The 27,078-nt window shown below is 40.0% G+C and overlaps 2 protein-coding genes across 7 annotated transcripts in view; one reads left to right on the top strand and one right to left on the bottom strand.

Moving 5' to 3' along the window:
* TFB2M (transcription factor B2, mitochondrial) overlaps window positions 1–12,179 on the bottom strand; it is a 15,593-nt gene extending 3,414 nt beyond the window's left edge. The window contains exons 1-7 of the mRNA XM_048843674.2: window positions 11,785–12,179; window positions 9,988–10,076; window positions 8,883–9,036; window positions 8,300–8,448; window positions 5,880–5,969; window positions 4,380–4,442; window positions 2,728–2,879 (exon numbers count right to left, since the gene is read on the bottom strand). Of these exons, the coding sequence (XP_048699631.1) occupies window positions 2,728–2,879; window positions 4,380–4,442; window positions 5,880–5,969; window positions 8,300–8,448; window positions 8,883–9,036; window positions 9,988–10,076; window positions 11,785–12,127 (1,040 nt within the window). The 5' untranslated portion in view covers window positions 12,128–12,179. The remainder of the gene's footprint in view (window positions 1–2,727; window positions 2,880–4,379; window positions 4,443–5,879; window positions 5,970–8,299; window positions 8,449–8,882; window positions 9,037–9,987; window positions 10,077–11,784) is intronic.
* A 50-nt stretch (window positions 12,180–12,229) lies between these two features.
* Window positions 12,230–27,078, top strand: part of CNST (consortin, connexin sorting protein) — a 100,203-nt gene continuing 85,354 nt past the window's right edge. Inside the window, exons 1-4 of one of the 6 annotated variants that reach the window (XM_048843669.2) lie at window positions 12,230–12,414; window positions 12,972–13,306; window positions 13,410–13,470; window positions 15,145–15,207. The gene's annotated coding sequence lies outside the window, so the exon portion shown is untranslated. Of the gene's footprint in view, window positions 12,415–12,666; window positions 13,307–13,409; window positions 13,471–13,500; window positions 13,525–14,191; window positions 14,715–15,144; window positions 15,208–27,078 lie in introns of those variants that run through there. The other 5 variants (XM_048843667.2, XM_048843666.2, XM_048843670.2 and 2 more) reach the window with 5 other exon arrangements.

The following is a 27,078-nucleotide window of genomic DNA, read 5'->3' on the forward strand; positions in this document are numbered from 1 at the left end:
GTTCCAGAGGACACGCTTCCCTGCTGATGACACTCATTAAAAAAATAATGCATTAATTAAATTTGTGACTAAACTCCTTGGGGGAGAATTGTATGTCTCCTGCTCTGTGTTTTACCCACAATCTGCCATATATTTCATGTTATAGTAGTCTCGGATGATGACTCAGCAAATGTTCATTTTAAGAACACTTTTGCTGCAGATTTGACAAAACACAAAGAAGGAACCAATGTGAGATTTCTAAAGATAGCTACAGCACTCAACCTAAGGTTTAAGAATCTGAAGTCCCTTCCAAAATCTGAGAGGGACGAGGTGTGCAACATGCTTTCAGAAGTCTTAAAAGAGCAACACGCCGATGCAGAAACTACAGAACCCAATCACCAAAAGAGAAAAATCAACCTCCTGCTGGTGGCATCTGACTCAGATAATGAAAATGAACATGCATCGTTCTGCACTGCTTTGGATTGTTATAGAGCAGAATTGTCATGAGCCTAGACGCATGTCCCCTGGAATGGTGGCTGAAGCAAGGAACATACGAATCTTTAGCGCATCTGGCACGTAAATATCTTGCGACGCCAGCTACGACAGTGCCATGCGAATGCCTGTTCTTGCTTTCAGGTGACATTGTAAATAAGAAGCGGGCAGCGTTATCTCCTGCAAATGTAAACAAACTTGTCTGTCTGAGTGACTGGCTGAACAAGAAGTAGGACTGAGTGGACTTGCAGGCTCTAAAATTTTACACTGTTTTGTTTTTGAATGCAGGTTTTTTGTACATAATTCTATATTTGTAAGTTCACCTTTCATGATAATGAGATTGCACTACAGTACTTGTATTAGCTGAATTGAAAAATACTATTTCTTTTGTTTTTTTACAGTGCAAATATTTGTAATAAAAATAAATATGAAGTGAGCACTGTACACTTTGTATTCTGTATTCTAATTGAAATCAATATATTTGAAAATGTAGTAAACATTCCAAAATATTTAAATAAATGGTATTCTCTTATTGTTTAACAGTGCGATTAATTGCGATTATTTGTTTAATTGCTTGACAGCCCTAATGATTATTCTCTTTAACCATTATCAGCGATACAGTTTTTAATCTATATGTAAAGGTGGGGCTGCCCCTGTGTGCCCCCTTACAGCCCAGTGTTGCACTGTGGGAGTGCCCAGCTTAATTCACTTGACCGCAACAGATTCACTTTAACAGCCAGGGGCACAGAGAAGCCAGCACACATTACAGAAGAGCATATCCTCTTTTAATAAGGCTCAGGACAGGAGCAATTCAAACAAACAGTTCATAAGGCCCTCACCTCTGAATCCTGCATCTGTTCCCACACAGACTCTAATTAGACAAGTCTCCTAGAGCCTGAGAGGAAAGAACCCATGACCCACCGCAGTCTGCATGGCTTCCACTCCCATCTCTCTGAGCTCTCTCTTCCTGTTTATATAGCCCAACCCTAGGGCAGGACAGGGACCCCTCAATTTTACCCCAGCTGTTGGCTCCAGCCTGTCATTCAGACAGTAGTGCATGCCTGCACACCACAGTACAATATTTTTTGCTAATTACTTTTCTAAAATATTTTAATGCAGCATTATGTTGAATGTCTTGTTGAAATTCAGATTTATATACAAACCCAAAAATATAATGGGAAACCCTAATATTTTAAATGAGCATTTACAGAAACAAACCCATGTAAAGAAACTTGTTAATAAATTGACAGAGAAGAAAATCTTTTAACATGCAAGAAGCTAGCACAGTTTATAAAATTTAAAAATTTCCAGATTACGTTATCTGTCGATCTCTTTTAGAACGAACGCACGAACCCCTCTTCTAAACTAGCTCCATTATATAGTTTCATTTGTTTAAAAATATCCAGGTACAGAGTTGTGGGTTGGCAATGCTGATTTTGACATGCAACTTAATATTCTTATGCATGTTTGCAAACTGCAATTGAGAATACATTTATGCAAGAAAAAGAAATACTAGCAAGCATGTCTGCATTTAAAAAATAAATATTTACAGTATGCAATTACTCAGCCCCACAAATGGCAGAGTAATTTTTAATTTGTTGCTAAAATCTTCATTTCCAATCACATAGTATTTTGAGCAACTGTAAGCATATTCTGCATGTAGTTGTATAGAATTAAAGGAACACTAAACTGTATCTGGACTAAAACAATGAGGAGTCCTTGTGGCACCTTTGAGACTAACAAATTTATTTGGGCAAAAGCTTTCGTGGGCTAGACTGGCAATGGTTGGGTCATGACAAAACCTAATTTCCCCAAACCTAATTTCTCCCTACCGTTACTCACACATTCTTGTCAACTGTCTGTAATGGGCTACTCTCTTACCACTTCAAAAGTTATTTTTCATACCTTGGTATCCTGATGTTAATTGATTTATCTCGTTAGACTGACCTCACACTTGGTAAAGCAACCCCCATCCTTTCATGTATGTATACCTGCTCCTATATTTTCACTCCATACATCTGATTAAGAGGGTTCTAGCCCACGAAAGCATATTCCCAAATAAATCTGTTAGTCTTAAAGGTGCCACAAGGACTCCTTGTTGTTTTTGCTGATACAGACTAACACAGCTACCACTCTGAAACCTGTATCTGAACTGTAAAGAATAATCATTTAAGAACAAAACACTACTAAATTGTCCTGAACCCTTCAGTCATTTGTCTGGTGAAAAATTGTAATATAACTTTTCCATATACTTACTTAAGTCTATCAATTAGTTTAGACTTGCGTTTAGCAAGACACTGTTTTATCATAAGAATAAAGGTAGATGAATTTGTGGTTGTCATGCCACCTGTAAATAAATTCCTCCGTGGTGTCATTCGTACTAAACATAAGTGGTTGTTTGGCAGCAGCTGCAACAACAAAAAGAGTTAATGAAAATAGGTCATAGTTAAGATTGCATTTCCTTGATACAAATAGTGTATTTCTTTAAGTCACAGGAAAAGACTTCTCAAAGTAAACCATTCTTTTAGTTAGCAGAAAAAGGCATGAGATCCAATGGTTGGCAGCTGAAGCTAGATAAATACAGACTAAACATAATGTGCAATTCTTTTTTAAAACAGTGAAGGTAATTAACCACTGATGGTGGATTTTACATCACTTTGAGTCTCTAAATCAAGAAAGGTTATCTTTCTAAAAGATATGGTATAGCTCAAACAGAAGTTATAGGCTTGATGAAGAAATTTTCAGATGAGGTTATTTTGGCCTGTTATGCAAGAGGTTGCATTAAATAATCATAATGGTCTGGCCTTAAAAAATCTGAATCTAACTCATTTTAATTATCTGTCTTTTGGACAAATATGGATGGTGTAACATTTGTTAAGACTGTCCTCCCATCTGAGAAGTGTATGAATAACTTATTTTTATCCTTAAAGATAAAATGGCAGAAAGAGATATATGACCCAATAGATCATTTCCATCTCTAATTCCCCTGACTCTATGAAGTGATCTGAACGTATCTTAAACAATCCATTTGGTGTGTAGCCATCAGCTAAAGTGTCACCTCATATGACCTATGCTGTAATTATGGGGACATTTGATGTGTCTACAAAGCTGTCAGATATGATATAATCAAAACATGCAAAGTAACATTCAGTATTACCAAAAAAAAAAAAAAAAGAAAAAAAAAAGAAAAGAAAAGTCCTTTATGGGTTTTATTGCTAAAAAGAGCAATCATTGGGTAATGTAATATACTGATGAGTTTTAACACCACAGTTCAATAAAAATGGATACAAATGTCTTCATTTTTTTTTTTAAACTTCAGGATTTTGTTTCAATTTAAACATTGTCCCTGGCAATTTAAACTATTATATCTATAGCCCAAATAATTTTTGCATCATTGTGCTAGCATGAGAACATGAATTTGCAACTGAACAGTGAAGTACAAGTATTACGCAAAACATTAGAAGTAAAAGTGGATTTTGATTTTTTTTCAATTCTGTTTTACTAATCTAAAGTGTTATCAGTAGCAGCTAACACAATATATTTTTTAAAGATATGATCCTGAACCCAAGTGTCCCTTCAAAAAAGTCTCATTTTCTTCTTTTCCCATTTATTCTGTCTGCTGCATTTCTGTCACCTTGGTTAATAAAAAGATACTAGTTGGGTTCAGTTTCACTTTTGTTTATAAATCACAAATCCACTGCCTATATTTTATGCACAGAGCACATTGTGTCTGAATTTCCTATAATGAAAGGGAGTATTTCAATAAAAAACATCTCAATTAAATAAAGTGAATTCATGAATTTTCTTATAAAAATTTGTAATGCAATTAACCCCCCCAAAATCTAAATTTTGGGCCTAAATTGTTCGACAGCATCTCTAAAGAAAGAGACCATATATGTGGGTCTTACCATGCTCTTTGGTATTGCAAGTCCCCTGGTTTTTGAATTAGTCAAAAATGAAGACCAAGGTTCCTGGGAGGAAAAAAAAAAGTTAAAGTTTAGAATATTTTGTCATGCCTTCGTAATTTTTTTTTTAAGTCTTTTGCCAAATATTACACTAATATCGTTTCTAAAACTTGATCTAAAATTGGCGGAATATATTGAAAATAAAAACATGAACTGAAGAGTACAATGGCCCAGATTCAGGAAGTTACTTAAGCATGTACCTAACCTTAAGCATGTGAGTATCCCTATTTACTTCAGTTGAACTACTTGGGTGCTTAAAGTTAAGCACCTATTTAAGTAACCTTCCTGAATTGGACCAAAAGCTGCAAAACTGTGGAGAAAGGAATTATTTCTCGGGAAAATACCTCCAGCTTTCCAAGTTCTTCCCACCTTTTGAAATATGGTCCTTTACAGCCAAAATTATACATGAACATTTGTATTGGCTTAATTTCTAAAAGAAACCCTAGCACGAATCCCTTTTATGTCCAGCAACTGCCAATTCATATATGCTATAATTCTGTCTACAGCTGCCTACTGCTTGTTCATCCTGGACTGGATCCTTCCTGCCCACTCATCTTACTCTTTCTTGTGCACCTGATGCACCTCTCTGCCCATGGGTTCTGTCTAAGTACTTATCTGGCCCCCATCACTGTTGTATCTGAGCATCTCCCATACATTTATGACTGTATGGTCACAGCCCCTGTGAGGTAGGTCAGAAATAATTCCATTTTCCAGATGGACTTCCTGCTATCAAAGGCAAATGGGTTAGCTGGTGCCAGCCTTTTAGGGGTGAGGAGAGTGGAACAGGACAGGAAGAATCAGTGTGGGTCAGGGGTTTGAGTCAGCAGGAGCAGGAACACACTTCCATCAGCCCACAAAGTAGGAGCGTTATTTCTATTCTCTTAATGCCAACCCAAACCTTTCAATAAATACTGAAAAAAGCATGCAGCCAATCTCTAAAAGCCTGAAACACAAAATTGCTTCTGCCAAGAAAACTAAAGTGCCCTAGGGACTTTAAAAAGTGCTACTAGGCTTATTTATTTAAATACCCCATTTTAAAGCTGCATTTGTCGGAGGTTTTTTTTGTTTCTTTTTAGAGCAACCTGTCCATAGTTTAACACTGCTGAGTTTCTTGTTTTTAATTTAGAAAAGATGTTCCAACTTTAAAAACGCTAGTTTTAGATCTAAACTAAAAATAATTGTTTACATTTCAATCAGATTTGACTTAAAAAAAAAAGTAAATATCTGGGGTAACAAAGTGAATAAGTACATTTTATGTCACAAATTCTGAAGACAGGAAGTTCTAAAGAAAATGTTCACAGATCATTAACTATAATGGTACCCTTATAAAAGCATTTTCAACACAGAAAACTAAAAATATGTAGCGTTTTAGAAAATTTCATTGTTTACTATAAAAAGCATTTAGCTCAGTAGACATCATCATAGACAGTACAAAATACTCACCATGTGCAGAAGCTTAATTTCACAGGCTGTTTGCCATAGCACGCTTAATGCTTGATAACTCCTTAGTTCACCAGGTTTTGCAGTCAATACCTGACAGAAAGACAAAGTTGGGGAAAAAAAAGAAGATTATTTCTGTATCTATTCACTCCAAAATCCTTATAAATGTGACTTAAGTTCTCAAGAGAGAGCAAATTCAAAGTTAAGTCTAAAATTTCAAGCTCCACTCACTTAAGCTCCACTCTAAGCTCAACCTTAGACCTCACACAACATGCATCACACATTATTTTAGGCCTCCCTGTCAGATGAACACATTAGAAAAACAGATTCCACCATAAAACCACTTCATTTCATACAATATTTTAATATTTAAAATTACCTACTTAAACTGCATAAGAACGTCTATATTAACCTCTTTACTAGGAGAGTGAAAGAAGTCTTATGAAAGAACAAGAAAATACTCACCCATTCACTCTACCTCTACAAGAGTCAAAGGATTACCCAAGTTTGGGATATGTTATTGTTATTGCATAGATTTCATTTTACATTAAAGCTAGTACTATTCCTAAGAAAGAGGATCATGCAGCCAATTTGTTAAAATAGCTCCAGATGATGGATTGTGTGAATGCCAAAAAGGTTTTCTAAGGCACCTTCATAAGAAGCCTGGCAATTCAACTCAATACTATATGTCAAACAACTTCCAGAAAGGAAAAAACCCAACATTTCAGTTAATCCTGAACTGAGCAAAGACAGAAGTGCGTGCATCTATTGTGGAGTGATTTCATTTTTAACTATAGATTTGACACAATGATCAACTGAAAAATGGAGCCAGATGTACCCTTACCTAGGGAAGTGGATTCCAACAGTATTTATCCAAGACAGGCATTCAGTTCATATCAGGGTGAGGGGGGCGCTTTTGGGGGAGGGGTTACAGAAATTGCATGAAGAGAGTGGTAAATTAGTGTAAGGAAGTAACACCATAGTGGTGACACTAAAAGAAATGGACTGCCCTTTTTGCCAATCATTTTATCATTAAAGAAAATCACTGCTGAACTGCAAATTTAGTGATATTTAAACCCCTTATTTTAAAAGGGAATACAAATTTAGAAATTATGTAGTATTTATAGTATTTAGAAACATATGGGATAAACTGGATTACATAGGTACATCTAGAAATCCTAATATTTACAAGAAATACCTGATATTTATATCAAGATTTAGTAGGATTTGTTTGTAAAAAAAAAGATATGAAAATCACAGGTGTAGGTCTCCCAGTGGAACGTGGTCCCCACTGAAAGAATATATATTACTTTCAGCCAGATCCTCCCTGGAAGAGCACGAGCAGTGGCGCCAATTCAGATGTTTCTTGGAGGGAAGGCAGATTCTGGTGTTCCCCACCCTGCCAGGGAGGCATTCCAGCCCATGCTTGTGTCACCCCCATGTCAAGGATGCTGAGTCTCTCTCAGCCAGGGACTCCTCTCTCGTACTTACAAAGCGCATGAGCTGGTGCCACCAGTAGTTGAATTCTTGGTGGACTCCCCTGTTGTACAGGAACAGACTCCCTGTGTGCCAGGGGTTGCAACACCATTTGGCTGGGCCACACCTGTTTGTACGGAGGAGCAGCTGGTCAAATTTCAGTGGCAATGTGACCATGCAGCCAGAGCAATGCTCCAGGGCACTCTGGCAGCAGCCATACTGATTTAATACAGAATCACTGCTTAAACGGTGTTGGGCCACGCTCCCCAGTTCCTGCCCGGTGACCTCTAGAACTTTGGGCAATTGCGAAGACTTTGGCAGGAGGGGGCTTCACTGGATCCCTCTCTTCCAGCATGCAGGGTGGCAGGCCAAATAAAATGATGCCAGGCTGGATGTGGCCCCTGGGCCACCAGTTGCCCATCCCTTTCTTTTGGTCTGGTGGTAAACCCCCATGATAGTTTTCAAAGTAGACCGTTAAGATGGAGTGTTCATTTATGAAAAGCCAATCTGAATACCAAGCACCAGGGGAGGGGGCTGCATCAACAGAGGTGATCCCAAAGGGAGTCACAGCATGAAAAAGTCTGGGAACTACTGTTATTGCATTAAAAAAATATACAACAGAAGTGTTGGTTTTCCATCAGGCACCAGCATGTCTTCAATATATCTGGCTTCTACTGACTGTCCCTCACATGAAGAGCACTCTAATTTGTGACACTCACTTCCTTTAAAACACATTGTGTTTTCACAGACAAACATTCCTTCAGGAGGAGCAAGCAGCAGAGACACAGTCCCTCCCACTTTTGTTAGAAAAATATCCTTAATAAAAAGGAAGAACATTTTTTAAGCAACACATGGACAAAATGCCTCTACACAGAATGTTCTAGAGTTTTCAATGAAGCATCAGCTTCTCTTTATTAATCAGTGAAATCTCTTGTACTTAAACATACCTTGTACTCTTTTTCACTAACAAACATGTTCAGTTCTATTCTTCCATATCTGTATATGGAACTGCGTTCATACATGACAAAGATAAGCTTCCAAAGAGTGTTTCTTTCCTTTTTTTGGGGAAGGAATCCAATAATTTTTACAGGAACATCTGTTTTGAAAATGAGCAAAGGTATCTTTGAATTTTCAAATATGTACTGCACAACCTCAACAACACTAAAGTGTAAGTCACAACCATGAGAGCAAGCATTATTTTAACCTGAATGTATTTACAGATTTTGTTGTTGCTCAGGTATGGCTTACAGTATGGCCCACCACTGAATGCAGTTTGTGTCTGTCTGAGTCTCCATTAAAGAGGTGCAAACAATTGACACTACATATTCCACCATACACTGTTTTACCTCTTACTAAAATGCCAGACTACTGGGCATGTAGTATCTATGAGTCATATCTCTGTATTAAAGAAGATGATAGATGTACTCCACTCCATTTTATACAAAATTAAGCAAGGCCCTCAAGCACCTGCCAAACTGCCTCTGAGGCCTCAATTACGTACCCACAACATTAGGTCGATTTTCAATTTACCTGCTGTCCAAGGAACTGCCAAGATGCCCAAATTTTCAAAAAGTTTCTCAGAGTACATAGCAGGTGGTTTCATAGATCCACAGCCCAAAGGGTCCAATCTGAAGAAGTCACAATAAACAACTTCTAATTGTCCATGTAGGCTGTTCTCCAGAGACTGAAAGCAATGGTGAAGTTAAATTTTAAGTTTTCAACACCAATAATTTAGACACATCCTAGGCATTTTTCCATCTGAAAACAAAAACTCAATGAATTATCTTTAAAATAAAAAGATTCTGTAACTACTAGTTAAAAATAACAAACATTGCTCACAGACCTAGCTATTGAAATGTTGCATGTAGGCCAGCTACTTTTATGATGCAAGGCAGATGTATTTTTCACATATTTAGCATTTGCTCAACTGGAACTTTACAATGCACTATTAAACTTGTGTAACCTTTGGTAATTTTTAACAAACATTTGATTAGCATAACAACTAAAAATGAATATACACGAAGAAGTTGAGTGAGTTGCTCATGCTTATGCCAAGTCAATAGCAGAGCTGGAAACAAGCAGGAATCTTGGCTCCCAAATCTCAGTCTCTCCGAAACAGCAAAAAAAGCTCCAAATCTGCAGACCTCCAGGCCCATGCAAAGCCCCACTAAAATCATGGACCCAACAGTCTACATGCCTGGAGTCAACTGCAGGATCCAGGACAAAAGTTTAATCAGGTAAAATAATCATTGAAAGTAGATAAGAATATTTGTAGAAGCTTCTGAAGACCACATGAAAACTATCTTGCTTAAAAACACAGTCAGGATTATTTAGGTGACTATTAGCCACAAATCTAAGTATGTCCCTGTTTAACGAGACCTCAACTCGAAATCCTGCACAAACAGGAGAAACTGACTGGCTATATATGAGAAACAGTGAAAGGCAAAGTGCTGTCAAATGTGCAAAGTAAACAAATTAAAAAAAGAAAAATATTTTTTCCTGCCATCTTTAACTTGTATCTATCTTAGATGTTACTTGTAACAGGTAAAAAAATTCAAACAGATGTGTGATTTTAAATTAATTTCTCATTTTCCTACCTCACTGCAAATTTCAGATCCCTTAGAAAAAAACATACCTGTAAATCTGGAAGGAAAGCTTTGTCACTCTCCAGAGCTACCACTCGGGCACCTGCATTGAGTAGCGTCCGGGTCAAGACTCCAGGACCTGGAAAAATCATCATTGTTTAGCTCTATCCTTTAACATGGACTCCCAAAGGACATAACTGGTGCACACGCCTTTCAAGAAGGAGAAAAATAAGTTTACCTAAATATTGGAAGGGGAACAGGAGGGAGGTGGAGGGGGACAGAGATTAGATAAAGAATTATGCCCTAAGTCTGCAACATGTGAGTAAAATTAAGCATGTGTGCAAATTTTTGCGGCATAAGAGCTTTAGACAGTAGTCAGACACGCTCTCCCAAATTTCTGGAGATCTCTACAGTTGTTCTACAATTTTCTCTTCAAGCTCTGACAGTCTAAATCGACCTTCAGCCTTGATCTGCATTGCTACTGTTTAGCAGCTGAGCGTCTCCTGTGCAGTGACTGAGAAATGTGTGGTTGTACCGTAAAGAAAAAGGCAGTGTGGATATACTGAGACCACATTTACTGGACTTGTGATAAGAAGTTTTTGAAATAAAAGGTGTGTATGTAGTTCAGTCAAAAATGTTTCTATGCTGAAATGTAGGCTTACAGGTAACATAATATACAATACCAAAATAATAATTTAATTAAAATTAATTGTATTTAACTGTTCATGCATATTCAAAATTACTTTTTCCTTTATTCAATGAACTGGTGAGGGAAAATAACTAATGAGGCAACAGCAATCCCTAGCTTTTCAATGTTTCTCCCCATGTGGTAATGCCATGAGCCCTACACTTTAGACACTCTGTTCTGAGTTCTGTTTGAAATATTTAGACAATGTGCAGAACAGGGAAAGGTAATGCCAGCAAAGCCAATGGTAAAGCTTCCTTTCACATCAGTGGGGCAGCATCAGGCACTTTTCCATAAGAGCTCCAGACACAGAGAGCAGGCAGGACCTAATTTTAATATCACATGCAAAGAACAACCAGTAGGACACAACACCCCACTATTGCACTTCAGTGTCAGCACTTAATATGAACCAGTATCAGGGTGTAGAGATTGAAGCTGTGATCATAACCTTCCAGCAAAGACGCAAGACCTTATCGTGTTACTGAAACAGAACTTTCTAGCATTAAAACTACTCCTAATGAAGTCTGATAATTTCTTTATAATCACCATCCCTCTTCAAATACTAAAGCCTAAAGTCAGTTTTGCAGAGACCTGCAATCAGATTTAAGTTCAATGCACTAACTTTTCAGGCTGTGCGGATTGCCAACCTAGCCCCAGAATATCAGAGCAATTCTGAAGACACTGGACAAGACCCACCACTTCACTCTTTTTTCCCCCCTAGGTCTTTCCAAAAATATTAAGTTCATATTTCCGTGTGAACATTTACAAGGTTTCCCTTCATCCCATCCCCAATGACCATTAGCCACCAAGCCCAACTGTCCCGCTAACACAGAGGCTCCTACCCAGCACCAGATGCGGTCAGGGCCCTAACGATAAAAGAGCTGGGGCGCAGTTGCCCCGTTCCCAGAATAACCCATTGGCTTTCCCCGCCAGCCTGGGGCCCTGCCTCGAAGTGGCTCCCCCAGAGCTGACGAGGCCCAGCCGACACGTTTGAAAGATTTAAATTCAGACGCTGACAGGTTTTTAAGCAGCTCTTAGTCTCCCAGCTCCCTCCTCCGCGACCCCAGCCCCGGCGCATGAGGGCGAGGTCTGCCGCGGCCCAGCGGGTCCGTGCTCGGCGCTGCAGGAAGCGACACGGGCAGGGCCGCGGAGGGGCGCTTACCCGGCTCGCACTCCAGGACGACGGGCTCGGGGCCATGGGCCGAGCCACACTCCAGGCTGGCGCGCACGGCGCGGGCCAGGTCGGGGCAGGCGATGAACCTGCGCAGCGGGGGGGAGGGCCGCGCCCTCTCCAGGACCAGCCGCGCCGCCTCGGCCGCCTCCGGGAGCCGCAGCTGGAGCCGGCAGTCCGGGTGCTGCCGCGACTCCTGCCCCAGGCCGCGCCGCGGAGCCCGGCAGCCGGGGAGGCCGCACAGCAAGGGCCTGAGCGCGGCGGCCGCGGCCCCCAGAGCCGCCAGCACCGAGCGCCGCCCGCTGAGCCCCGGGGACGGCAACGCGGCCAGCATCTCCGAGCCCGAGCCGCACCCCCACGTGGGTGACCTTCCCGGCCAGTAAACACAGGGCAGGGCGCAAGCGCCCGGGCTACGTCACTTCCGCTTCCGCCAGCAGGCGGCCGTACACGGTCCCAGGCTCTCTGGCTTCTCCGCTCTATGATTTTGGGCCGTCAAGTTTCCTCTTCTCTATGGTGCCAGCCCTGCGTCGCCGGGAGTCCGCAGCAGAGCCCGCTGGAGACCTCCGCACCCAGCGTCGGCCATGGCCGCCCGCAGCCCTGCCGGGGCAGCCGGGCACCTAGGTAGGAGATGGAGGCTCCTCTGCCTACCCACCTTCCCCTGCCCGCGCGGAGCCGGGGGCGGGACCCCGGGCGGGGGTCACCCGGGAAGGGGCAGAGGCGAAGGAAGCGGGGTGGCGGCTGCGGGGCTCGGAGCCCGGCTGGCCGCGGCTCTGTGGCGGGCAGAGCGCGGTGCCGCCGCGCGGGAAGATGCGGGGACGGGTCATGGGGGGCGCGGGTGTCGATGCGGGGCGGGGGGCGCGACGTGGAGCCGGGCGGAGGCTCTCACATCAGCCCGCGGGAGGGCGAGGAGCATGGGGCCGAGATGCCGACTCTCCCGGCGCGCAGCCCGCTGCCAGTGCCGCCCTTGGGGACGGGTAAACACCCCGCGGGGCGGCGGGCCGGGGGCTGGGTCTTGCTCTGAGGGAGGACCCCGGCGGGTGGCTGGTCGGAGGGGAGCCTGCGAGGTCGCTGCCCGGCGCACTGGGGAGTCCAAAGGCTGGTTAACAGTCGGCGCTAGAAATTCACCTCATGTCTGATTTTCATGTGTTTGTTTATTTGGTGTTTGAATGGGTCTGAAGCCATGTAACTTCTAGAGCAATGGAAGAGACAGTCATACGTATTAATATGATCTGACAGCAGCACGGTGTGAGTAATGAAAATGTCACCAATGGTTGCTCAACCTTATAAACCAAGTTTCAGAGTAGCAGCCGAGTTAGTCTGTATCCGCAAAAAGAAAAGGAGGACTTGTGGCACCTTAGAGACTAACCAATTTATTTGAGCATAAGCTTTCGTGAGCTACAGCTCACTTCATCGGATGCATGCAGTGGAAAATACAGTGGGGAGATTTATATACACAGAGAACATGAAACAATGGGTGTTACCATACACACTGTAACCAGAGTGATCACTTAAGGTGAGCTATTACCAGCAGGAGAGGGCTGGGGGGAGGGGGGGACCTTTTGTAGTGATCTTATAAACCAAGATATTAATTACATATTGCTTTCCTTAAAATTTAGGAGTTCTGCTGGAGGTCAGCAGATGAAGCTGAAGATTAAATAGGAAGGCTTATTTTAGAAGGTATTTGATTAATTTGAAGTGACCCACTCTACCTCCAAGCCTCTGGAGTCATAGGTGAATGGGCTTCTGGTACTTGTGAATAGGTTCAGTGCCTGCCTCTGCTTCTGGGCCTAACAGAGTGCACTTGACATGATACTTGTCACTTACACTATTGCCCTGTCCACCAGGCTTTGACTAGCAGCTGTGAAACTTCATATAATGGTCATTTTCGCTGTTGCTGTGGTAAAGCTCTAAGGTGCAACATAGGCAATGGAGATGGCTATCTGCATACTCAGGACTGAATTGGTTTAAATGTCCTTTATAATTGGAAGGTATCTTCACAACTATAAAGTCTAGCAACTATTTTTTTAAATGAGCTTACATTCTGGAGAAACTGATAGCGTAAACTTTTCCCCACCACCCCGTTGCCAGGGAAAGTATCTTGTTGGTCACTCTTTGTAAATTTTTCAAGTCCCGGAAACAAAATACGACATTTTGGGGTTTGTGCCAGTGCTTTTGACACTTGGAATTCCTTGACCCTTTGGCATCTTCAATCAAATAGTTGATTTAGGCCCTGATTCTGCAACTGCATTTGAGTACCATGTTTCAGAGTAACAGCCGTGTTAGTCTGTATTCGCAAAAAGAAAAGGAGTACTTGTGGCACCTTAGAGACTAACCAATTTATTTGAGCATAAGCTGATGCATCAGATGAAGTGAGCTGTAGCTCACGAAAGCTTATGCTCAAATAAATTGGTTAGTCTCTAAGGTGCCACAAGTACTCCTTTTCTCTCTGAGTACCATGTTAATCTTCACTGAATCTTAGGGGGAAAAAATCTGTTCAGCTGAGTGCTGTGTAAATTCTCAATCTATTTTTGAATGAGGTTTTTGTTTTTAATTGAGAAATTAGTAACAGAGAGCCCAACAATTTACTGATCATAAAGCGTTCTGTTTTCTTAGAGAAACTGTTTGCTGCTGTCCCCAAATATAGTTTTACTGTGCAATTTTGTATCCTTTGTTTTTAAATGATACTGAGGTGTTCTGCAAACACTTCTTGCCAAATGTAGTGCTTAATACAGAAATAATAGTCCAACTGATGTCAATAGGGTTGCTCAGAGTAGTTGGGACTTATTCCAGGGACTATTTGTATGATCAAGCCCTAAGCTTATTCTGCTGTCCTTCATAGAGAAGACACTACTGTTTTCTTCACATCAGAATTTATTTGAGTACAGGCCTTTCCTTCACTAAGGATTGTGGTTGACTTTAAGGTAAATTGTGCTTCCTTTTAACAGGGGAATTCTGTTATTCTGTTCTCTTTTTATGGTGTAGAAATAAGAACTCTTTTACATCAAGAATTTTATAGCCTTCTGTGTTCTGACATTATGATATAATAGCATTGGTTTTATGATAAGATTTCTCATACTTCTCATCTTTCCATTCTTTTGTGTATTTTGAGAACTGGGAATAGACTCCTATATACCACAGCTACAGTCAAAGAGATTTTTCCTCTATTAACCCTTGTTGTTACTGGGAACATATACATTTTTGGATGAAATAGATAGAATAAACAATATTTGTTTATGGTTAGAACTTACTGTCATGAAGTACCCAAATGTATCTTGTTTTAAATACTTTATATTTACTGAATTGTGTTGCAGAATGAGAGCCTGCCAGATAACTGCATATTGACTCTTTCAGGGCTAAAGAAATCTTGCTGTCCTTACAATATCTTTGAGAAACTATTGAAGTTTTAGGAAAATGGTAAGTGCTGTAATTTTCTTATTTAGAAAATGACTTGAAAAGGTGTATAGTATAGAAAAATAACATGACTGATTGTACGATATACACTTTCTAATTTGTGAAGACTTATACCTTCACCAGGTAAAAAGATTCACATATCTGTGTAGAGTGGTAATCCGTTCATTGTTTTAACAAACTAAGCAGCCTAATGTACTCAGCAGGGGTGCTTCTTGTTAGCCACTCTGAAATTCTTGGTTTCCTTTCATGACTGAGGATTATAAAAACTCGGGGAAGCAAGAGTCCGAGGCTGCTTGGAAACCTGTCTGTGCCATATGACAATGTAAAAAGCTTTCAGGCTAGCATCTTAACCCCTTCTTTATCAGGTTTTTCCCCTTTAAATAGGTTGAGTCAATCTTGCATATTAGTGGGGAGCACTTCTGTGCAGTCTGTGGCTAGAAATGCCAAGTTAGTTGCATTTTGAGGTCTTTTCTGAGCACTAGATTCATGCTGAATGCACCTCATTCATGCAAGCTGATGTGAAGTAAAATAATATCAGGATTACTCCACCTATAATATATTTTGTTTTATGGTGTTTGACATTCTGGCTTGGTCTCTGTCAAGACCAACCCTCCATTGGTCTTGACAACTTGACAATAAAGGAATTAGCTAGCAAAGAAATGAATAAAACTTAATAAACTGGTGGTCTCTGTTCAGTCCCTAATGAACAGATCTGTGTCCAGTGATGCTAGTGGTAGTGTCCGTATCACCATACCATTAGCACTAAGTGGCCAGTCTTTTTGACAGTCTCAGTAGAGAGGACAAGGATTGTGTTGGCATGGAGATTGTCACTTCAGGTATGGGTTGAGGCGCTTTGGCAGTGGAGCAACCTTTTCCATTCCATGTGTTGTATCTGTTCTCTGAATAGAGGGGACTTCAGTCTTCAGAGCTATTAGAGCTGGGACCTTTCACCAGCACTAAATTAACAGTAAATATTCCTTTTGGCCGGGGGGAGGGTGAAGAAAGCATATTTTTGTAACATGCTCCTTTTGACTTGCTGCAGGTTAGAAGCATTCTGAATATGGGCGTGCAAATGAGTGCACTTTCCTTTCCACCCCATTGTGTCTCAGAATTCCTGTTTAGAATTACTACTGAGATGCTTCAACTCACCCTAGTCATCCCCAAAACCTGTTTGCAAACCATCTTAGTAGGTTAACTCTTTGCAGTCCCTTCTGTGCTCATCCCACATATCTTCTTTGCTCTGATGCTGTTCTCTATTTTATCTTCAAGCTAAACCCCTAAAATCTCACCTGACCATGTGTGCACTAGATCTGCCTGTGTCATCCTATTTGATAGAATTTTCTTGTTTAATTTTCTTTGGCAAGTTGTCTTTTTTTTTTTACTGTAATTTCGTGATGAACTCCATTGAAAATCTGTTCAGCTTTCATAGAAGACATAATCAGGATACATTTTATTAGAAAATCCCTTTATATGCACTTTATACAGTAATTGTCTAGGTTTTTACCTCTAATCATCTTGTACTTCTGTAAACCCCACCAACCAGAGTATTTGCTGCCTCTTGATAAAATGGGCAGCCAGTTGATTTCATTGTAGAACCTGGAATATCACTGTTATTGAATTTTGTTAGTTAATGTTTTGCAACTTGGAGTATACATCTTAAAGAATTCTTTCCTAATGGTTAAATCTTTGAATTGTGTGTACATTTTACCTTGCAATTAGAAAGCAATGCTGTGATGCTTTAGACCAGGGGTTCTCAAACTTCATTCCACTGCGACCCCCTTCTGACAAAAATTATGACACCAGGAGAGGGGGACCGAAACCTGAGGCTGCCCAAGCCCTGCTGTCCTAGGTGTGGGGGCAAAGCCTGAGCTCCAACATTCCGGGCAGGGGGCCAAATCTGAAGCTCAAAGACTTCAGCCCCAGGTAGGGGATCTGTAGCCTGAGCCCTGCTGCCCAAGGCTGACAATCTTGGGCTTTGGCTTCAGCCCTTGGGCCTAGCAAGTCTAATCCAGCCCTGGCATCCCCATTAAAATGGAGTTGTGAACTACTTTGGGGTCCCAACTCACAGTTTAAGAACTGCTGCTTTAGACCAGTCTCTCATTCCTAAATGCATGGAACAGGAGTGTATCTGTTCTGCAGCTTTTGAATTACATTTGCATATTGTGATCAACCCATAAACTGGATAGCCTCTGTCTAGAAAGCTGTAGAGAAGGCTTGTAAATTATTCAGTAATACAGTGGCAACTTCTGTTATACATGTCCTTGTGCCCTTGCAGAGGTATTTGAAGTTCACAGTATGGAGTTTTCACATTTGGCCATAGGAACATTTTAGGTCCTTGACTAGTTAAATGCATTTACCCTGATTTCTTTAGAGGCTGCTTAATTTATCTTCTAATTTTATATCTTTCCATGGGATATTATTCAAATCTCTTACATTGGTTCCTAGAGGCAGCATTGTCTAGTGGTTAGAGCAGCATGGTACTGGGAATCTAGTTGTGTGTAATTTTATCCTAGCTCTGCTGCTGTCTCATTGTCACCTAATCTCACTGTGCTTCATATTTCCATCTGTAAAATGGAAGTGATTCTTGTCAAACCTCCCTTGCAGTGGTGTTGTGAAACTTTTTATTAATGTTTGTGAGGTGCTTTGAGATCCTTGTATGGAAGGCTGTGTATATTATTAGTTCCACAGGAAGCCTTTTCTGTGGAAGTAATTTTTCATGCAGATAACATCACACCCATTTTAGTTGATCTTTGGCTATCTGGACATAGGGGTGTTTATTTTTAATTATAACTTCTGTTCAACAAAGGAGACCTTTACTAAACAAGCCATGTACTTGACTTTTAATAGAATAAAAATTAAATCTTAAAAACTTGTCCATGAAACCTTTCCAAAAACTTCTTGCCAAAATTATTAGAAAGACAGGAGCCAGCAACATCTTAGACAATTAGGACCAAAATCATATGGTTTAGTCACTGCTCACAGGAAGAGAGATAATCTAGACATCAATCAATTCGGGCCAAATTCATAACTGGCATAAGTGGCCACAACTCTATTAATGTCAACCTTTTATGCCAATAATGGAATTTGATTTGTTTTTAAGATGTAGTTGGCTCACATGCTTGCTTCTCTCAGGTTACACATGATTGAGATGTCCTTTCTGAGTGTGATCAGTGTGAATATGGTATAGTCAAATTTTTCAAATTCTGGTACCTAAAACAAGGGCAACTAAATCCATATCTGTCTATCATACTTACGTGGACTTCATTACCATAGCATCTGAGTGCCTCAGAAACTTTAATGTATTTATCCTTACAACACCCCTGTGAAGTAGGGCAGTACTATTATCCCCATTTTACAGTTGGGGAACTGAGGCATAGAGAGGCTAAATGATTTGCTCAAGGTCACACAAGAAGTTTGCATTAGAACAGCGCTCCCTAGTCCTAGACTAGTGCTCTAATCACTGGACTATCCTTCCTTTCCAAATAAAATAAATGACAGTTTTTCAGAGACGTTGAATAGCCACTACTCCCACTGAAGTCAGTTAGTGATGCTCCATAACAGTAAGTAGTAATTTTGAAAATTCCTCGGGTTGGGCCTGCAGATTTAGTAATAGAGAGACTGTACCTGTGGCCCTGGTAAACTCTGTAGATAATGCCTGCAGGCCATAACTGTTTCATAAGGTGTTACATTCAGATGTCCTCCGTCCCTGTCCTTATGTTTGCAGCCTGTGGTATGGTATAGAGACTAGAAGTTGTGTTGTCCATGCTGATTGTTTGTTTGAATTAGTCAGAAGCTTTTAATACCACTGATCATGAGGTTTTGTTTCCTTAACTATGAAACCAGGCATGAGTGAATGGAAATAGTCTTGAAAAGTTCTGTTCTTATTTCAGACAGGTATTTCTGGGTAACTTCTCATCTTCCCTTCGAGATCTCTTTTGAAAGATGGTATTCTGTCACTTCTAACTTTCAACGTATATGTGATATTGGTGGCAAGGATAGTGAGGCATTTTGGACCATGGAATCAGCAGTTTGCCAAAGGCATTCAACTCCTACTTTCCTCCTAATCTAATCCAGATGGTACAGTATATCAGCTTTCTCAGTGCCTGGCTGAGCTAAGGATTTAGCTGAGAGTGAGCTAGCTAATGCTCAATTCAGATAAGACAGGTAGTACTTGTTAATTGGAGTTTACTGAGGGTGGTTTTCTTGCCTTTGTCAAGGAAGGTTTCTCAATCTTGGAAGACCTTTAGATCTTGATTTGCAGGTGTTCAAAACAGCATTTTTTTCTCAAGGATTAAAATAATTTATCTCAATGTGGAGCTTTCTACAGTTATCCATGCTTGTATCTCCTTCAGATGGTATTATGTTGATCTATCCTTAAAGATATTTTCAATACATAAATTATTTTTCACACATGGATGAGGTATTTATGTACTTAGGTTTGTTGGATAGAAAGTTCTTAAATTTTATACTCTATGAAAACTGCTGCTGTCGTACGCATGTAATTTGTAAAGTGTAAAAAAAGCTGAAAAGGGCTGAGAACTTGAACACTGGATGATAACAGACTGCAAATCACAGTGATGATTGAACTTGCTGATAGTCTGAACAAATAAGAGTTCTCAATTATGCTTGTAGCTATTTCCAGCATTTCACGCTAACTCAGACATTCTAGGCTTCAAAGTGACACACAAAAAAATGAGTGACAATCCTGGAATCTCAATTTTTTTATATTACATTTTGTATTTGTACATGTATTCAGAGACGTAACAATGAACACCTTTTTAAAAACTGAAAATATAATGCAAACTTGGCTTAAGGAAAAACTTCCTGTGGGCTTGCCCAATAGATGTTAAATTCTTGGTTCCTTTAGCTGTAAGTCTTGGGATCTAAGAACACAAACAAAATGTGGAAAATCAGCAATGGGTCTAACTGCCAGTCTTTAGCAATTGCACTTCAAAATAGTGTTTTACTATGGACAATAACAAGGAATAAAACCATTAGTACACATTTAAAAAACAAAAACCAAGGGTCAAATTCTGTTCTGCTATATCAGTTTAATTCACAGTGTAGCTGAATGCAGAATTTGCCCCAATGAAACTTGAAAAGGGAAAATGTCAAGTATTTTTATAAAACACAAAAGTAAAAACTAGCTATACATAAGTGTCTGAAAATACTTTGCACATTTGAAAAGATTAAAACAATAATGTACTCTGTTTGTTCATTTTTAAAAACAGTTGGTAGGTATTATCTTCTCTCACTGAGGGCTGGTCTACACACTTTAAGCACTAATGTAACTTGGGAAGTTGCACTGATTTCCTTAACACAGGTTTTGAACTGTTTTAGTTAAATCTGTGCTCTAACTGTGTCGATCAGCCCTAATACAGTTCGACAAAATGGCAGGCATCAAGAACATTACTGTGTCATTTCACACCTGCTTTTCCTTCTCCACTTCTATTATTTAAAACACTACTGATATTTGAGTGTAGGTTATTTTTAAAGAGGTGTGGTTTCTGTCCATTTGATGATGTAGCCTTACAGTATTTTACAGCAAAAACATCATCATCGTAAGGATAGGAGAGTAGATTTTGTCTGGTGTATTTTCAGGACTGCTTCTCAGAGCTGTGTAATTAGTAGAACTCGGAAAATTAGACCTTGAAAACAGCATATGCAGGCTTCTTCTCAGAAGACTCCTAGTGATTTACTATTCCTGATATATAGATATTATAAATATAAAGATTAAGTGCCAGTAAATGTCACTTGACAGATATCACTATAACACTAGAAAGTGACAAACCACTAAACTGTGTGTATGCCCGGACATGTTGTTTGAAAATAAACTGGAATTAGACAAACCACTATTGTTTATGTATGCTTTGTGAAGAATGCTCAGATTTCACATGTTCTGAGAGAGAACTACTAAACAGAATATCTGACAAAGGAAGCAAGAGACTCCTCAGGGGTTATTTGAATCTGCACTGCATTCTTTCATAGAGGGAAATATAGCCAGCTGACATACATACTCAAAAGGCTATTAGAAATTGTCCAGTAGTGAGGATATCCATTAATGAGATTGTACATGACAAGATTATCCTGTGATGAGATAAATCACTATTGAGTTCATGCTGCGAGGCAACAGTCCAGAGTGGTAATTATCTCTGTAGGAATGGAAGGTTGGGTGGTGAAACTGTAGCCTTAAAATAATTTTTGGTCCTTCAAAAAAAAAAAAAAAACTTAACCATTCTGAGAGGATTTTCACCCTTGAGTCTTGTGCTTCTAGCACAAGCTAGAACAGAACTTCCCCAGCTGGAAGTTTTTTAGCTTTCTGAGGCAATGATAGTTAAATGAGACACTACCATCTCTTCTTCTTCCGTGTGCCGTCTTTCACAAGCACACAGCAATGAGTTGTGCATGATCAGCTAGCACTATCGTAGCATCTAATACTTTCCTTCTTGAGCAGGGGTCTCAAACTCAAATGACCAGGAGGGCCACATGAGGACTAGCACATTGGCCTGAGGGCTACCGCACTGTCTCCCCCATCCCCGCCCGCTGCCATGCCCCCACTCCACCCCTTCCCTGCCCCCATTCCAACCCCTTCCCCAAAATCCCCACTCAACTCCGCCCCCTCCCTGCCCCCAGGGGGTGCGGCAGGGTTTCGGGGTGCAGGAGAGGTGTGGGGTGTGGCAGGGGGTTGGGCTGCAGGAGGGGTTCGGGGAGTGGGCTCCAGCCTGGCATGCTCCCTGCCTGCCTGCCCTGCCTCCGTGCCACTCCAGGAAGCGGCTGGAAAGTGTTGTGGGGGAGGGGGCAACAGGGATCTGTGTGTTGCCCTGACTGCACCTCCAGGCACCGCCCCGCGCAGCTCCCATTGGCTGGGAACGGGGAACATTAGTTGTGGAAAAACTACACCTAAACCAAATGGTTGAGCATACTTTTTTTTAAAAGCAGACCTTTCCCTTTATAAGGGTATATGAAGTTTCCTTGCCAATTAGCTCTTGTAACAGTATGTTAGTTAAGAATTGTCATTTTTAAATGAACGCAGTAAACCAGAGATGGTGTATTTCATGTAGTTTAACTTTTTCATATTGTCATGAAGCCGCACTTTAGGTGATGCTTTATAGGCTTATACCTGTGCTCACTATATATGCTTTATACGCTTATACCTGTGCTTTCCCATTCACTTGTACTCTGTAACCACATTAGCTCTGGCTAATATTCTTTGTGTGGGTAAAATGAATATTCATGTTATATAATAGGCTCAACTGTGTCTAACCATATAGTACCATCTTGTCTGGTGCAGACGAGTTACACTGAGTTTTCATTTTTAACTAATGAAAACCATTTGAAATAGACTGTGTTCTCCTGCAAAACTTACTATGATAGTCAGTCATTTAAAATTGAGAAAGGAGTAAGGGGAACCACTGAAAACTTAGGTCCTTGAAGGTTTTGGTTATCAATAATTGGCTTCATGCGAACACTGAAGTTTTGTATGAGAGAAGCAAACTGATTTTAAAAAAAATCCAAGTTCACAGCCAAGCTTACTTGGCCGTTATATCACTAACCTTTAAATAAAAGGTCTCTTAAAAACACTAATGTAACCCTCCCCCACAGACACCTCAAAAAAACCCACCAGAGTTTCATTTTTGCTGACTCAACCCAGCCATAATTTTCGCCCACTTTTTATTAAATGGTCAGAGACTACTATTACTTATTATGCTCTGGTTTAAGACTAACTGGTGCTGCTGTTGAAAACATTTTGGTAAACTTTGCACTGTTTGACTTGATAATGTCTACTTGAATGTTGAGTCTTAATTCTACTAGTGCAGTCACTAGTTTTACAACAGTGAAAAAGGATAACTCTCAAATAGCTAAACTTCCTGGAATCGTAGGCTTAAATCTTGGTAGGGTCAGCCGAGTCTTTCATTCTTCTGAGGTAGACAATTCCCAGCAACAACAAAAAAAATTGTTAATAAAAAGTTAACGGTATTGCAGTACTGTAACTTCAAAAAATTAAACGCAAATTGTGACAGAAGCAGTCAATATGATTGCTGAAAGTTTTGAGATTTAAAAAAGTTAATGGAAATAGAAGCAGAGGTAAATAAACAAAAAATAGTCAGTTAAGGTTTGCAGAGAAAAGATATGGGCAGTCAATGAGCTGATGAAAGTCAAACAAGTTAAGCGGAATAAGAAGGCTGAAGTAATATAAGGTGGGGGTTGGGAGTGGTAAAAAGGAGAAAATGAATAAATGAGATGGGGAACTAAATTAGTAATTTTTAAAATGGCTACGATATTAAACTTCTTCTTTAAAACATCCTTTGAAAAGAAAAAAGCTTGAAGGGAGAGCCTATAAAAATAACTATAGGGAAAGAGACGGTAAGGGAATATTCTTAGGCTCTCCAGGCCAGTTCCTGCACCGTAAGTCAATGGGAGGTTTGCATTGACTTCAATAAGTGCAGGAGCAAAGTCCTCAGATGGTATGGTGATGGCTGCATTAAAAAACTTGGATACCTGGAAGATTTGAACATATGCATGCCTGGATGATATGCATTCTTAAGGGAATTAATGAACAGATTTAGTCTACCGTGGAGTATTTTTCTTGAAACACAGACAACTGGGGAGGTACCAAAGAAAACCCGCGACCATGCCAATGTTCCAAAACACTGATCTGTAAATAGAGCTTCTGTTTTCAGTAAAATAATGGAATAAATATGTTTTTAAAAAGTAAATGTCAGATATCAGAACTGTGTGTAAGAAGTAACATAAGTTGATAAAGAATCAATCTTGCCAAAAAACTTATGCTATTTTTGATAGTTAAATAAAAATGGATGATGATAACACAGTAGATTGAAACATTTGAATTTTAGTTAGGATTTCACAGCAGTATGAAATGTTTATTTAACAAGTCAATGCAAACTGGCTTGGGTGCAGTCGCTTGTGAACTGAAAACTCAGGCATGTAATCAAAGGGTAATGTTAAACATTGACTAGCCAATCATTAACAAAGATGTTGAATAAGACTGGATCTAATACTGATCCGTATGATCAGGTCGGGGGGAAGGAAGGGTGCTAATGTCAGGGTGTCCCCCTTCCCCTGCTCCTTTACCCCATCTCCACAGAACAGGAGGGACGGACATTACAGGGCTCAGGATGGAGGGAGCTTGCTGGCAGCAGCTGCTGTCTCAACTTGCTGATCAGCTTAAAAAGGCAGTGTACTTAGAGTGGGCTCAGCATACTTAAAGGGGCAATGCTGTCTCCCCTCCCTCCATTCGTGCTGCCTTGTAGAGTGGCAGGCTACATTAACAACAATGTGTTAACCCTTGAGGGCTCCACCGAGTGCCAGTTCATCATTTAGCAGTAAGGCATTCCCTGGGAAATATGCCACCCTCTTCCACCCTGACTTCACCACCTCAACCAAGCTTCACACTTATCATTGCTATATACAGTATTAAATTATTTGTTTAAAACTTATACTGTATGTATGTATGTATAAGTCTCTTTTCTGGCGAAAAAAATTTCCCTGGAACCTAACCCCCCACCTCCCATTTACATTAATTCTTTTGGGGTAATTGGATTCACTTAACATCGTTTCATTTAAAGTAGCATTTTTCAGGAACAACTACCATGTTAAGTGAGGAGCTACAATAATAATTATTCAGTAAGAATTAAAAAAAGAAAAGCACAGTAATACGACACAAAAACAAGCAATTTTAAAAAATCAGTTGAAGTAAAGTATCCTAAAACAAGGGACAGTGAAGAGTATGGTCCTTTGTGAATTGAATCAATTTTAAATATAGTGCCAAGATACCCCAGTGAAGAGTGGTTTAGAAATGCATAGCCATTGTTTGCTTCTTTGTTTTTTTAACTTGAAAATATATCTAATTTCCTCCTTTCTAATTTTGTCCTTTTGTCATTACTCCTTGGATTGGACTGGAACTGTAATTACCATGTCTGGTTTTTATTTTTAACAAAGGCATTAGTCTGTGTGACAACTTGAATCAAAGCACTTTTGTTTTCAGCTCCACTTGATGTCAGCACAGTTCTGTTCAGTGCTGGCTTTTTCTCAGTTCAATAAAGCCAGCAAACTTTGTGCAGGAAGAAGGTCTACAATATGTTGTCTATTTATTGTTTATATGCTATTATTGTTTTCAGTGACAAACTGTGAAATACTTATTCTCTGGTAACAGTTAATTACTGTTTTTCATTGCACCAGTGAATTAATTTCATTTTTGTTTATTGGGGAAATATTTCTGCAACATGAATTCAAACTGGATAATTAAATGTTTTAGACAGATCTAGACTCCATTCCTGCAGTTCAGATAACCTAGGTGTACTGCTGCACCTGCACCAAGCCTTATTAAAGTCAGTGGAGCTCCACATGAGTGCAGAGAATAGCAGGACTGGAGCCATAGCTGGGTTGGTAGCGTAAAAAAAATAAAAAAATCTGTAAGTTTCTATTTGAAAATTAACATCCCAGCACTGCCCTAAAAGAAATTGTTGCTGCAGGAATTCTTTCCTGGATTTTTGTTCACTCATTCTGTGAGCAGTGTGAAGGCCTGTGGGAAGGCATATACTTTTAAAGACCAGTTTTACTGTGACAAGTAACAAATTTAAAATCATGAAGCAACAGAGTAGTTGGTCCATGTTGGATGCAGACATTCATCGGTACCTCTTTATAAAGAAAGTATAGTTTTTCTGTTGTAGCTAGACATTAAAATAATAGAAGGTGATTTAATTTTTCTTCCTGAAAATTTGCTCCTTCCATGTGGAATGTTTTTTGAAAGAAAGGTGTAGTCTAGTGGTATAAACAAAGGAGTGGAGCCCAGGTACCTCCTAAATTTTAATCATAGCTTTTACAGTGATTCCTTTTTGATGCTGGACAAGTCACTTTTAGTGTCCTCGTGTGAAAAGGGGGTATTAGTACTTACCTACTTTATATGCTGTTGTGAGAATTATTTAATATTTGTAAAGCCCTTTGAAATGGAAGAAGCAAAGTATTAAAACATTAATGGAATAATTCTGTGACTTTTCTTTGTTCTTAATGATTACAGTGTGCACTGGCTTTCTTTGGTTAGTTTTTTTAAAAACAGTTTTTCAGTTAATAGGAAGGATAGAACTAATTGAGATAATCTCTGATTTGAACTGTGTACTTGATATTTCTAAATAGACCTGGATGATGGCTGAGATTGTAATTAGCATTGAGTGGGTAATTCTATGTCCAGGTGTTACATAAATAATAAAATACTATACCTTCATTTAATCAAATTACCACCTGCCCAAGAAAACTGCAAACATAAAATGCATAATTATAAACAATTTACAGACCTGTAAATCCCAGTCTCAAGACAGAGGTTGAGTTTGAAGAGAAATCTTTTATTATTTTGAATAGAGACATGATTATCATTTATAAATCAACATAACTTTAGTATCCCTAAAGATTATTGTAACGGAGGACACTCGCCTCTCTGTGAATGCCTCTTGTCGTCTGCGTGTGGTGCTGCTACAATCTTTTTTTTTTTCTCCTGGCACCCCCTGTAGGTTGTCGACCTCATTAGGCGGGTCTTCAATGGCTGAGCCCTCCGGTCAAGTCACACAGTCAAAATTAATCCTTTCTGGGTATTCAAATTCAAAACAAATACAAACAAAAGTCTTCCAATCCCTGGCTCAATATGGGCTCAGCCCCTCCTTCCTGAAAGTGTCTTTTCTCTTCAGTCCCTCTTGGGCTCCTTTAAATCTAGCCCTCTGTTTGGGCTTCTAAAGGAAACATATCCCCATCTTAGTACTTAGTAGGGTGACAAGACAGCAATTGTGAAAAATTGGGATGGGGGTAGGGGGATAATAGGAGCCTATATAAGAAAAAGACTCAAAAATCGGGACTGTCCCTATA

The sequence above is a fragment of the Caretta caretta genome, chromosome 3 (genome assembly GCF_965140235.1).
Source record: "Caretta caretta isolate rCarCar2 chromosome 3, rCarCar1.hap1, whole genome shotgun sequence".
In the NCBI taxonomy this organism is placed as follows: domain Eukaryota; kingdom Metazoa; phylum Chordata; order Testudines; family Cheloniidae; genus Caretta; species Caretta caretta.